General features: G+C 34.5%; 2 protein-coding genes across 4 annotated transcripts in view; both read left to right on the top strand.

Annotated features, from left to right (window-relative positions):
- Window positions 1–123: 123 nt before the first annotated feature.
- On the top strand, window positions 124–4,400 carry tex36 (testis expressed 36). The gene is made up of 4 exons (XM_051133970.1): window positions 124–406; window positions 539–679; window positions 3,662–3,742; window positions 3,833–4,400. The coding sequence occupies exons 1-4, from the start codon at window positions 239–241 to the stop codon at window positions 4,157–4,159; spliced, it is 717 nt and encodes a 238-aa protein (XP_050989927.1). The 5' UTR covers window positions 124–238; the 3' UTR covers window positions 4,160–4,400.
- A 7,645-nt stretch (window positions 4,401–12,045) lies between these two features.
- ctbp2a (C-terminal binding protein 2a) overlaps window positions 12,046–15,021 on the top strand; it is a 66,160-nt gene continuing 63,184 nt past the window's right edge. The window contains exon 1 of one of the 3 annotated variants that reach the window (XM_051133340.1): window positions 12,046–12,267. The gene's annotated coding sequence lies outside the window, so the exon portion shown is untranslated. Of the gene's footprint in view, window positions 12,268–12,289; window positions 12,373–15,021 lie in introns of those variants that run through there. The other 2 variants (XM_051133342.1, XM_051133343.1) reach the window with 2 other exon arrangements.

The raw sequence follows: 15,021 nt of genomic DNA, 5'->3' as shown, positions 1-15,021 counted from the left end.
TATATTTATATAATATAATAAGCACAAATAGATGTATAATTATTACTATAGCCTATTGAATTTTGTTTATGCTATAATATAAGATAATAATAGATAATAAATATATTTTAAACACTCATTTAACCTTTACATATTACATATTTTTAACTCTTCATATTTCTACATATTAAATGTTAAAAATGCATATATTTATTGTGATTTTGTTTGTTTTCGGTGTTCAGTTTTTTATGAATAGCGTATGCTTTCTGTTGCCATGGTTACAAAATCACTGTTTGCTCTAGTTCACCTGAGTTCACCTGCGTTTGGGAATGTAACTTTAGTTAAGCGTTTATTTTCAATTCATGCAGTGACAATGAGTGAAGGAGGCAAGAGATGCTTTAATAAGAAGAACAAGAGTGGAAACTGGGTAAGATACGCACACTTCTTTAACTAGCCTTACCTATAAAAGCGCTTAGGCTGAATTTTACACCTCTCTCGCATCGTTCTTTCTTTATTTCTAATTGGTTTATTAACCGATGTGCCTGCTCGTATTTTCCAGTTTATTCACACTTGTGTGTCACAGACCGGACAAACACGTGATTTGTGTACCAGCACAGGTTTAATGCTGGCACATGGAGTTCCTCAACCACTGACACAAGCAGAGGAGAGATATCCCAAAATATTCGTCAATCCTGAAAAGGTTAGTTATTGCTGTATATTCATGAAATGGCTTATATATGTTTGTAAAGTTTTCCAGTTTTGTGAAACCGCACACACAGATTGGCCATTAGTCAGGCAGCTATAATTTCATGGAAAACTGAGGGACCACACAGCATAAACATATATCACCTTTTTAAATGTTTAAAAATATTCGAAGTGTTTACATTTTTTAATTATTTATTTAAAAATAGTTTTTTAATCTTTTATTATATTTACATTATATACATTTTTAAATTATTCTTTTAATTTAATTGTTTTGAATTCATTCTTAGCTTTTCAATTTATGAACCCCTGAAAAAAAAAAAAAAAAACAGTTTGGGAAACTCGGATGTAGTGTAATGTTTAATGCAAAAATATTCAATAAGTCATATCACATTAGCTCAAATGTGCGAGCTTGTAGACGAACTTTCAAGTTGGCTTAAGAAAGCCAGGCCAGATAATTAGTTTTAAAAGTTATAAAAAGTTGTAAAAGTTTGACGGTTTTCAGTTTAAAATAGTTTGAAAGATTAAAGGTAATGTTTCAAAGGCGATAGATAGATAGCTAGCTTGTTACTAGCATGTTATTGGCATGATTAGCATGTTACTAGCTTGATTAAGAAGTTACTAACATGATTCTAGCATAACTACTGTGTTACTAGCATGATTAACAAGTTACTAACATGGTTGTAGCATGATTAGCATATTATTAGCATGTTGTTAACATGATTAACAAGTTACTAGCATGTTTCTAGCATGATTAGCATATTATTAGCATGTTGTTAGCATGATTAACAAGTTACTAGCATGTTTCTAGCATGATTCTTTTATATTTCTATTACAATTATCATGTTACTAGCATGTTGTTAACATGATTAACGAGTTACTAGTATGCTGTTAGCATGATTAGCAAGTTACTAAGCTACTAGTAAGTTGTTAGCATGTTATTATGATTAGCATACTAGCATGTTGCTAGCATGATTCTATTATGATTAACATGTTAGTAGCATGTTGTTACCATGATTATTAACATGTTGTTATCATTTTTTACATGGTCCGCATGTTATTAGCATACTGTTAGCATGATTTACAAGTTACTAGCATGTTTCTAGTATTATTAGCATATTATTAGTATGATTAGCAAGTGACTAGCATTATTTTAACATGATTAGCATGTTGTTAGTATTATTAACATGTTAGGATGTTGTTAGCATGCTTAGCAAGTTAGTAAGGTAATTAGCATGTTGTAATTAGCATGTAAAGGTAATTAGCATGTTGTTAGCATATTTCTAGTATGATCAGCATGTTACTAGCATGTTCCTAGCATGATTCTATTGCAGTTAGCATGATAGTAGCATGTTGCTAGCATGGTTCTAACATGATTAGCATGTTGTTATCATGTTTCTAACATGATTAGCAAGTTACTAGCATGTTTCTAGCATAATTAGCATATTATTAGCATGATTAGCAAGTTACTAGCATTATTATAGCATGATTAACATGTTACTAGCATGTTGTTAGCATGACTACCAAGTTACTAAGCTTCTAGCATGTTGCTAACATGATTATCATGTTACTAACATGTTGTTAGCATGATTAACACTAGCATGTTGCTAGCATGATTCTATTATGATTAGCATGTTAGTAGTATGTTGTTACCATGATTAGCAAGTTACTATCATGTTTCTAGCATAATTGGCATATGCTATTATTGTAGCATGAATAGCATGTTACTAGCATATTGCTATCATGTTTGTGGCTTGATTACCATGTTACTAGCATTATTGTAGCATGATTAGCATGTTACTAGCATGTTGTTAGCATGATTAGCATGTTACTAGCATGTTGCTATCATGTTTGTGGCTTGATTACCATGTTACCAGCATTATTCTAGCATGAGTAGCATGTTACTAGCATGTTGTTAACATGACTACCAAGTTACTAAGCTTCTAGCATGTTAGTAGTATGTTGTTACCATGATTAGCAAGCTACTAGCATGTTGCTATCATGTTTCTAACATGATTAGCAAGTTACTAGCATTATTGTAGTATGATTAGCATGTTACTAGCATGTTGTTAGCATGTTTGTGGCATGATTATCATGTTACTAGCATTATTGTAGCATGATTAGCATGTTACTAGCATGTTGTTAGCATTACTACCAAGTTACTACGCTTCTAGCATGTTGCTAGCATGTTTCTAACATGATTATCATGTTACTAACATGTTGTTAGCGTGATTAACACTAGCATGTTGCGAGCATGATTCTATTATGATTAGCATGTTAGTAGTATGTTGTTATTATGATTAGCAAGTTACTAGGATGTTGCTATCATTTTTCTAACATGATTAGCGAGTTACTAGCTTGTTTGTAGTATAATTGGCATATTATTAGCATGATTAGCAAGTTACTAGCATTATTGTAGCATGAATAGCATGTTACTAGCATGTTGCTATCATGTTTCTAACATGATTAGCAAGATACTATCATGTTTCTAGCATAATTGGCATATTTTAGCATGATTAGCAAGTTAATAGCATTATTGTAGCATGAATATCATGTTACTAGCATGTTGTTGGCATATTTGTGGCTTGATTACCATGTTACTAGCATTATTGCAGCATGATTAGAATGTTACTAGCATGTTGTTAGCATGTTACTAGCATGTCGTTACCATAATAAATAAATAATAAATCTTTTTTAAATTGCTTATTGTTCATCTTTTTTATTATTGCTGATGTCTCTAGTGATTATGTGTCTGATTTTCAATTTACAATTATTTTTGGGTTTATTTTAAGCCAGTAATTAACTACAATTAGATTACTTACAATTAAATTAGATTAGATTACTTTTAAAAAACAAAACAAAAAAAACAACGGACTACAAAAAAGTAATCTACCTGCAATCTGGAGAAAATAATTCTTTACTGTACTGTAATCATCCTGATTCATACTTGAAGAAACATTTTCATGTCTTTCTATGGCAGAAAACAATGGGCAGAGAATATCCATTGTCAGCGCACGATAACCGCACAGCACTGCAGAAAACTATTGCCGTGTATGATCAGGTGAGTTCATCATTATGATACACAGTGATTATATTTATTAGACCTCAAATCCTTATACCCATTTCCCTGTGTATGTGTTCATATATAAAGGGTTTTGGCCGTAAGAAATGTCTTGATGAGCATCGCCAGCATAACTCTCATTTCTACCTGTGCCATTATGATGATGACACCTCGAGTCCAGTCAGCACAGCAAGGTGGGACCGCTCAGCTTATCGAACCGACTTCCTGCCCAAACAGGAAACGGAGGGCAGAGAAGACACACTCAGAAGACGCTTCCCTAGAGATCACTCAGCGAGGTCTCAAACGAACGCTACGGCTCAGGCCGGGGAGTGTTTCATGTGGTTTGGGAGGGCCGACTCTACCCAGCACACTCCACTAAGTGTACTAGCAGCCACCAACCTCTCATTAACCCCCTAAATAAGACAATTAGAGATGATTAGACTGCAATCACTAAGAATGATACTCTGGGAATTTCCTAGCAAATGTGTCATTGTCTGCTTTAACCAGCAGAGGTCAGTGTTCTTTTTGTCTGTCTATGCCATTCACTGAGTCTGGCATCACTCAAAATCAGCTTTGCAGTGTCACAAAAATGTTTATTCTGTGAAGAGCATAAGTGTTGAATGCAGTATGCTGTATAATTAAAGAATAAATATTTTTACCTCAGTCTTATCAAATTCATTAGAATTAATTTATTATATTTAGGTATCAACCTTGTCTTAGCATGTATGTTTTTAAACAACCTTGTCTTAAAATAAATTAAACGTTATCTGAAATAAAAATATTACAATTATTTAACATTTACTTAATGATTACTATTTACTTATATTACACTTATTTTATTTCAGCTAGCTGCTAAGGACATTTATTTTTAATTTGACTTAAAATACATGAAAATAAATAAACTAATAATTAAAAATCAACAGAAACCATACAGACATTTACAAAATTTGATTGCAATAGAGAGAGAGATCTCCTTTGTAATTGTATTTATTTATTTATTTATTTATTGGAAACCAGAGTTATTATGGTTAACTAGACTGAAAAAAAAAATCATTATTTAAAATAAATCAAACGTTAACTGAAATAAAATAAAATATTAAACATTTAATATTTACCTAATATTTAATATTTACTTAAACTGAACTTAATTTGCCAAGGTAACGTTTCTTATTTCTATTTTAAAAAATAATAAAATAATAATTTTAATTGCTATAAAGAGAGAGATCTCCTTTGTAATTGTATGTATTTGTTTATGGGGATGAGAGTTATTATGGTTAACTAAAACTAAAACCTTAAAAAAAAGATCATTATTTAAAATAAATTAAACTTTAACTGAAATAAAATAAAATATTAAACCTATTTACTTAAAACATATTTTCTAGGGCAGTGTTTTTTAGTTCCATTTAGTTTAACTTGAAATACTAATATAACAAAAAATAAATAAAATTAAACTGATAATTCAACATCCCAGAAGCTTAGTTAAAAATTAAAAATAAAAATAATTTTGATTGCAATAGAGAGCGAGATTTCCTTTGTTATTTATTTATTTATTTATGGGAATCAGGGTTATTATGGTTAACTAAAACAAAATAAAAAATTAATAATTTAAAATAAATTGAACATTAACTGAAATTAAATAAAATATTACAATTATTTAATATTTACTTAAATTAAACTGATTTTGCCAAGGCAACATATCTTATTTCCATTTAGTTTAACTTGAAATACTAAAATAACTGAAACTAAAAAAAAGTTAGATTTAAACAGAAATATATAGACATATTTAAAAATAATAAAAAATGACTTTAAAAAAAAAAAAAGACTAAAACTTTACCTAAAAATAAAGTGTATAAAAATAATATCTATTTCAAACTAGTACATCAGTGATACTAAAATAACACGCAAGAGAATATTTATAACATCCCAAAATTAAATTGCCATTTAATGTGGCATTTCACTCTCCTGATGCGGTTCAAAGCGAGAAATGGGGATTGTAAGGGCAGTGTGACGTTTGGGCTAAAGCTCAGTATCCTGCCTTTGAAAGAGATTAAACAGTGAACGGCGTTACATTATCTCAGCTTCAAAGAGAGACCGCAAGATTGCCATCTTATTCTAACAGGTGTTGCATTTGAAACGGCAGCTGTATCGCCGTCTGCGCGCACCTGGAAAAGAGCAGCGAGGAGAATCCTCCGTGCTTTTTCAGATTTCCTTTACCAGCACGTCCAGAACCAAGGCAGAGATACTGGGAGCAATGGCAGTCTCTCTCTTTGTTTAGCCCACATTTTGAAATGCAGTCCAAGAAAATGACATCTAGTAATTAAGTATTTATTTCTTTGATGGTAATGAAGTTTTGCACGTTGCATTTCTTTCATAACCTATTCATGAAAGATAAGCATGTTGCCATGGTGATGGCACAGAGAATTCTCTTAACATTGTCTGTTCTGTTAATATTGTCTGACTTACTCTGGTGCCGGTTCAACTGATAGTCTTTGTTTTTGCAAATGCTAAACATTGATCTTAATGTTATTTGTCTCCACGCTGACAGTTTATTGAAAGCTCATTGCGGTTCTCGCCGTCGAAAGACATATTGAAAAATAAATTGCTGGACACAAGCTGATGGATTTGCTGAATGCAGAATAACCCCGGTCGAGATCAAAGAATTGCATCTCATTGAGATTCATCTTTTATTGTGCTGCACTTTAAAGGGCTCCGACGCACCGACAAGCATTTGAGTTTTGTTAAAAATAAATTAAGTGCATCTTCTTTCAAAACAGGAAAGTTTCCAATAGATTGTTACATTACCTGTTAGGTTTCTATGGCAACTAATGTTTTAACGACAAGGCTTTATGAAAGGATAGTCAGATGTCAAGGTACATTAAAACATTAGAATGCATTACCACTTAATAGAATAGATTAATCAGCATAAATCATTTCGGAATGAAGAGCCTTAACTTAAGGGCATTCCATCCTGGCCTCATTATAATTAATATAGCCAGATAATGAATTAATGAAACAGTCTGGCATGTTTTACATGAGAGGTCAAGACGAATCATTTAGCCCATACCGTTTCTCTGATGAAATAATTAGTGCATCTTAACACTCTAATTAGCCTTTTTTTCCAGACAAGTGTAAACAAATGCTTCTTTGTAATGCAGAAACGAATTGGGTCCGCAGTTACATTACGACGCGCGTGTGATCTGCTGTCTAAACCCTACCTTTGATTTCCAGTCATTATAATTCATGGGGCATGAATTTTCTCCTAGTCAACAACATCTTTTCCTTGACGCTGTTGTTGTGAGATATCGCTCACTGTTGCCACTCAGCCACGCAACCTTGTTTTTCAGCTTGGCCCTGTGATAACTCTGTCTAACCTTGAGAAATGGCTGCAGGAGACCCGGCACACAGCAGAATAAACCTTCATTGTGATGAAATATTCATTCAAATGAGGTGGAGAGGGCTGCTGCATTAGAATAAGTCATTGTTACAGATTGCTCACATCCGTACAGGCGTATAGCGCATCATTGTGAACAGATCAGTCTGAGTGGATGTTACAACGCAGAAAAACTCAGTGTTTGGTGTCAGAAGTCAGTACTCAGCGCTGCACCGATTCATTCAAGTGCTTTATTTACAACCATTTAATCAAGCTGCTTGATTGAACCATGTTCTTTTAGAATGAAACACTGATTTAAGCCAATGAAGTTTAAAAAAAGTCAAGCAATTATGTTTGAATGAGAACCCAGCTAATAAAATAGCTTCTAAGAATGTTTTGATCTCTGCACATTAAAAACATTCCATTTTAGAATTTTACAAACATTATGGTAATGTTACTTTTCAGCATTCTCTGAAAGAAATAGTAACATTTAAAACACTAACCGACTAAATGTTTCAGAAGTAACATGTTCCAGGACAGAACTAATGTTTATGTGCTAATGGTTTCAGAACATAAATATAACTTTGAACAAATGTTCTATTAACATTACTAGAAGAATCCTTGTTCATAACTTTGAGAGAACCTCTGCAAAATGTTCTTTGATAGCTGGGAAACGCAATACAATTGTATTAGATCAAAACAAATTGTTTAGAAATAATTTTCGGAGTGCGCTTTTTACAGCTTTTTACACTTGAAAAAATTAAGCCTGGGTCATTCTAAACCCCAGTTAAACAGATTATCAGGCTAAAAAGATACATTCTAATATTGTCATCTAGTTTCACACCTTACTGAAGAATTTATATAGATCTGAGGTCCCGATCTGAATTAAATGATTCGTGATATGCGCTCCAAAATCCTGATCTTAATCAAATGTTTCGCGATTTACGCTCCGAAGTCCTAATCTGAATAATGTTTCACGAACCCACTCCGAAGTTCTGATCTAAATCAAAAGATTCACAAAGCCATTCTGAAGTTCAGATCTAAATCAAATGTTTTGCATTCCGTGCTTCGAAATCCCAGTCTGAATAATGATTCACAAACCTGCTCCGAAGTACAGATCTAAATAAAAATGATTTGTGTTCTGCACTTCGAAGTCCAAATCTGAATCAAAAGATTCACAAACTGGCTCATCTACTAAATCAAATGATTCGCAATTTGCACTCTGAATTTCCGTTCTGAATCAAAATGATTCACAAACCCGATCCTAAGTTCCAATCTAAATCAAATGATTTACACTCTGAAGTCCCTATCTGAATCAAAAGATTCACGAACCTGCTTCGAAGTCCTGATTTGAATAATGATTCACGAACCTCCTCTGAAGTTCCGATCTAAATCAAATGATTTGTGATATGCTCTCCGAAGTCCCAATCTAAATCAAGTTATTTGCGAACCCCTTTCGAAGTCCTGATCTGAATCAAAAGATTCACAAAGCGGCTCTGAAGTTCCGATCTACTAAATCAAATGATTCGCTATTCGAATGATTCGGATTCGAGTTCCGACCCTAAGTTCTGATCTTCTAAATCAAATGATTTGCGACCCGCGCTTCGAACTACCGATCTGAATCAAAAGATTCACAAACCCGTTCTGAAGTTCCTGTCTTAATCAAATGATTCCCGAACCCGCTCCGGAGTTCGGATCAAATGATTCGCGATAAACACTCCGAAGTTCAGATCTGAATCAAATGATTCGCAATACGCGATGCGATTGGAGCGCTTCGAAATCATTTTGCGTGCAATGGTTTAACTGATTCAGAGTTTCGAAAAGCTCCATTTCAGGGACATACTTTTCTAGCATATTTACTAACATTTAAGGTTATATCAATGGTATGACCTTTGTTCAGATATGGCTGAAATTACAACAGTGGTTACATATAAATATATTTAATTGTTTGTTAAAAAATTATTGCTAGGGATATTTTAGTAATTGATGGGTAATGGTAGGGACATGTCCTTAGCGCCCCTGCTAAATTTAACACCCTTTTTTCACACTGCACATTCCTAAATCCTGAGTTAATGTGCTTATTTGCATATTGTTTGCAGTGTCATTGGACGAACGCAGCACGCGACAACACGCGATTTTTCTTTAAATATGAGGTACGCGATTGGTGAGAGGGGGTTCAATCTTCAACTGGCTGGCAGGAGCCGCCACGTGACGTCACGTGACCTGCCAGTGGCGGGCTGACTGGCAGCTGCCAGCTGGTAGTATGCCTCAACAAGTTTCAGCAACAACAGATTTTCGGCAGATTATTATTTCATGATCATTAATATCTTCTTATAGGTCTAGTCTTTTAATTTATCCGCATTTTATGGAGTTTTATTATGAATAAAGTGTTTAAATGGCCGTGATTTCAACTGGCAGCTTATTGTCGCTTCCACTGGCAGCTCTGACAGCCACAAGAGCGCTCCGAGTTTAGGCGAAGCGTCAGTAAGCAACCAGTTGTGATCACGTTCATTTGACCTTTTTAATTGTGGAAAAACGTCAATCATACTTAAAGAACAGAGTTATAAGAATACATTCATAACAATAAAATAGTGTATTTCCTTGCAGCGAGAGTGACAGAGAACTCGTTATACTCACAGATCTGAAGCAGTTGAGACTGCCAGCCACCAGCCTGCCACTGGCAGGTCACGTGACCTGCCAGCATCAGACTGGCAGCTGCCACCAGCCACTGACAGGTCACATGACCTGTCAGTGGCGGCTCCTGCCAGCCAGTTGAAGATCGAACCCCTACTGCGATTGGTTGTCTGTTGTTAAGCATTCTAACGCTGCATAGTTTAACACTGCCCACATTTAGCAGGTTTTAACCCCACAAAAGCTAGTCCTGCTCTGGAGAATGGTTTCATAACCCCGGGTAAAAAATATAGCAATAAACCTGCAACAATTACAAGTGTGAAACCTTCCTTCACCTGTGATTAAAACTGGGTTTAGAGAGAAGATGACATTTCACTTGTGATTATCTGATTTCATCTGGGCGAATTTTAGGCCTCCAGTGTTGTTTTTAATGAATTGTACGTGATTAAGGTTATTCCATAGGGTAAACTGTTTTTCCATGAGTATGGATCTCAAGTGCTTTTCTTGCAAATTGAGTTATGCATTTAATAAACACCATTCATGTATCCACTTGCGCTCATGCATAATATGCCAGTAAGGAATGTATACTACATTTAAATGTTAATTAATCCTGTTATAATCTGCAAATTTGAGGTATTTGACTGCTGAGTGAAACCGTAAAATCGACTTGCTTCTGTCCCAGAGGACAGAAGAATGTCTTGTAAATTGTATAGTTTCTGTGAAAGTGTCATAGATCTTGGCAAATCAGTATATGTACAAGCAGGTATTGTAAAGCAAAGAGTCAAACTAACCTTAAGAGGATATGAATCTGAAACAAGCATTTTGTGCCCAGAGAGGCAGAATGTAAAAGTGCTGAATTTGGGAGAAATGTACAGTATGTAAGGAGAGAAAGAGAGAGAGGCTGTGAGGGATTTGTGAGATGAATGTGTGTGTGTTCTACAGAAATGTTTCTTTGAAAACGTAATATTTTCATATTACTTATGAGGTGCATTTGCACTTGAGTAAAAAAAAAGACAATGTTTCTAGAGAAGAGAGAAAGTCTGTGGATAAAACATATGCTTTATGCACATTTATTATCCAGCACTGCTTGCATAGTTTTATTCGGTGTTTTGCATTTTTATGCTGCTGTTTTTATGCAGCATTATTTTACATGTTCTTACATATTTTTGAATTATAATATCTGCATTTGCAGTAGCGTATCTGTTGAACCACACACATGTGACCCTGCCTGGACCACAAAACCAGTCATAAGTAGCACGGGTATATTTGTAGTAATAGCCAACAATATGGGTCAAAATGATCAATTTTTCTTTTATGCCAAAAATCATTAGAATATTAAGTAAAGATCATGTTCCATGAAGATATTTTGTAAGTTGCCTACCGTAAATATATCAAAACTGAATTTTTGATTAGTAATAGAACTTTAAAGGCGATTTTTTTTGCACCCTCAGATTCCAGATTTTCAAATAGTTGTATATCAGCCAAATATTGTCCTATCACCATACATCAATGGAAAGCTTTCAAGAAAATGACCCTTATGACTGGTTTTGTGGTCCAGGGTCACATATCTGATTTATTGTGTTTATTGTTAATTAGTGAAAGCGTGTCTGAAAGTTATGTCTGACCTGTAGTGACATTAAACTACTATATGACATATTAATATACCACCAGCTGAATGACATGAAGAAAAGCACAAATTTACCTGTCAGTGTTACCACTGTCAATTACGAATGATGAACATTTACATTTTGAAAAAGGTAAAACTAAAAACTGACACAAAGCACAGAAATATTACAGATTCAATACTACTTCCTAGGTCAGCTCTGACAAAATGATGACCAAAATAAATTAATCTAAATTTTCATTTCAACTTTTCACCTACATTTTTTCTCAGATATGAGCTGACGAAATTGTATTAAACGACAAATAAAATTATGATAATCTAGTCTAGTTTCAAAATAAGGTGACTTTTAATTCATTTGAAAGTAAACAACCTATTTATTCAAATTAAATTGAACTGAATTGAAATTAAAATTGGCATAAATGAAGACAACCATTCCTCTTTGATAAATTAGCTCTCTTAAAAGTAACAAAAATCAACACCAGGGATCAAATATGAGAAATTTCCGACTTCCCTGCGATAGCAATAAATGCTAGTGTTCCGCAGGCCTGCTGTGGTCAAACTGACCAGTGCAAACGCACTCGATGTGGGCGTGACCTCACGCTAACCGCCCCGCTATTGGTCGGCTCAATCCAAAGCCCCGCCTCTTTCAAAAAGATAGAGAAAAAAGAAAAGGAAAACAGAGACATCTCAATCCTTGCAACTGGGGAAAAGATGAAACGTAGTGCACCATAGTCTCCGAATCACCTCCTGTTTTTTTTTTTAAACCCCGTAAACCACCTTCTTGCGCTCTGAACCAAACTGAGCCACATCTGTAAGTTATTTCAATCACCTAGAGCCAAACATCACAATCAGATATTCAGTTTTGGGACACGCTGGATTAAGTTTTGTAGCATTTTTAAGGTGAGTCATTAATCATGAACGCTTCTACGTGCATTTGAGCAGCGGATTGATTCTTAACGGATATATGAACCCGATATCTTCATACATACATAGGCGTTTGTCCAGGTAAGATATAAGATGCACTCGCCGGTTGTTGGTTTAAGCAACCGCGGCTGGTGTTGCGCGGTGTGTCCGTCCATGTGTGTTTATTCGCCTGCGACATGGAGGGGATGGGTGGGCTTTTCTCTCCGTGTTTCTAATATCCGAGGACATCTTGAGCCACTCAGCGACTGAAATAGTTGCAAATAGAACGTCTTTGGTTGTTACAATGCCTCTTTAATCTGTGGATACATTGTATCGGCTGATTGTTCGCGGTTTGGTTACATTGTATCCGTTAGATCAAGTGTTGCAACAATGTATAAAATAACTCTGTTGATATGTTCCATCTTGTGGAACTGATAGCATTAGCTTAATGTTGCATGTCTTATAAAGGCACTATGTAAGGAAATGTGCATTTTGACTCAACGTGAATGTAATATGTAGTTGGTAACTGTATGACCAGGTTCCTAAATATGGTTTTGGCCAAGTCAACAACCCTTTTTTGATGTACTTTAAAAGTTTAGTCTGGTCGCTTAACTTATTACATAGACGTTTTTAAAGATTTGTGATGTTTTTAGATGATTCCTTACTTTAAGATCACAGATTTAAAACAAGATATTAAGAAGTGTGTGTGTGTGTGTGTGTGTGTGTGTGATGCCCCTTTGTCTGTGCTGGAGGAGAGGGGGTGTGTACAGATGTTCTCTACCAGGACATCTGCTGTTTCTAAGGGCTTTGTCAAGGGCCCTTTCAAGGAGGCGCCGGGGCCCGAAAGAAAATGTTACTTTTCCAAGCTTAACTCTGCAAACTATCAAATGCGGCGCAGCCCTTGCTGGTTAATAGGATGCAGTGCATGTGTTAATAATGCATAGTGTTACTCATAAGCAGTTATGTATTCTCAGTAGGTTGCATGTTTGGGTTTGACGACTGGAGACCTTGATTTCTAACACGTCCATTATGTTTCCCGCTGAGAATTCTCCCTCCCTCTCGCTCGCCCCGGAGCGCTCACACATCACACACTGAATCATAGTGTACATGGCAGCATACGAAGCAGGAAGACATTTATTAGAGTCAGACAGGAAAATGCAAAGGGCTTCTTTAATATTTATGGCATCCTGTTCTTCAGGTGTGCGGAGGGGGTGTGTGCGCGTTCATTTGTATGTTGCTTGGATCAGTGGTTCTCAAGTGGTTTTACACTGGGTATCAAGTGGTTACCCTCCGCTGAAATATTTTTTGAGCAGAAACGACCTTAATATCAAACTTTGAAATATAATAATATTAAATAATATTAATAATTCAAGTATTTACCTCAACAACCAGTAGATTCAACATGTAGTCTGATTCACATTTTCAGTGCCTTCCATGTTTTTGTTCATGGTTTCTGAGCATAAAGCTATGCCGTAAAACTTAATAAGTGAAAGATGAATTTGGACCAAATCTTTTACAGTTGAAGTCAAATGTTTACATTTACCTTGCAGAATCTGCAAAATGTTAATTATTTTACCAAAATAAGAGGGATCATACAAAATGCATGTTATTTTTTTTATTTAGTACTGACCTGAATAAGATATTTCGCATAAAAGACATTTACATATAGTCCACAAGAAAGAACAATAGGTGAATTTTTAAAAATGTCCGCGTTCAAAAGTTTACACATGCATAATTCTTAATACTGTGTTGTTATCTGAATAATCAACAGCTGTGTTTTTGTTTGTTTGTTTAGTGATAGTTGTTCATGAGTCCCTTGTTTGTCCTAAACAGTTAAACTGCCCGCTGTTCTTTAGAAAAGTCCTTCAGGTCCCACAAATACTTTGGTTTTTCAATTTTTTTGTGTATTTGAACCCTTTCCAACATTGTGTACTTGAACCTTGTATGATTTTGAGATCCATGTTTTCACACTGAGGACAACTATGATCCCTTTTATTTTGGTAAAATAATTAACATTTTGCAGATTCTGCAAGGTATATGTAAACTTTGGACTTCAACTGTATTTTGTTGTCCTAATTATGCACAATTATATAGGTCATGACGTCACACATTGAGGACCACTGTTCCTATTTTTAAACAAATTCATGAATGGTATTTAAGTTGCTTATATTAGGAAATGAAACTTTGACCTCTGGAGGCTTCAAACTATGAAAAAGTTCTAAGATGTATGTTTGCCAACATCTTTTCAGTTACTAAAGGCCTCATGCAACAGTTAGGCCAGTTTGTATGTTACAACACTTATAAAAGACATGATTCATACAGTGGCTTGTGAATATATAACAATTTTAGGAAAAATCATTTGATGCATTGGAAAATTCAGCATATACATATTCATACAATATTTTAGTTTGCATACATTGCTGTGAAAAAGTGTGTGGTCTAAAAAAATCTGGATTTTACTCACTAAGGCTGCATTTGTTTGATTAAAAATACAGTAAAAACTGTAATATTGTGAAATATCATTACCAATTAAAATGGCTATTTTCTATTTGAATATATTTTAAAATGTAATTTATTCCTGTGATGCAAACCTGAATTTTTAGCATAATTAGTCTTCAGTGATCCTTCAGAATCACTCAAAAATGCTGATTTGCTGCTCAAGAGACATTTCTTATTAATATCATCAATGATAAAAAAACAAAAAAAAAAGTTGTGCTGCTTAATATTTTTGTGGAAACCATGATACATTTT

This window comes from Labeo rohita, chromosome 17 (assembly GCF_022985175.1).
Source record: "Labeo rohita strain BAU-BD-2019 chromosome 17, IGBB_LRoh.1.0, whole genome shotgun sequence".
Lineage (NCBI taxonomy): Eukaryota > Metazoa > Chordata > Actinopteri > Cypriniformes > Cyprinidae > Labeo > Labeo rohita.
Note: the sequence above shows the minus strand (reverse complement) of the source record. Positions and strands in the feature narration are given on the sequence as shown.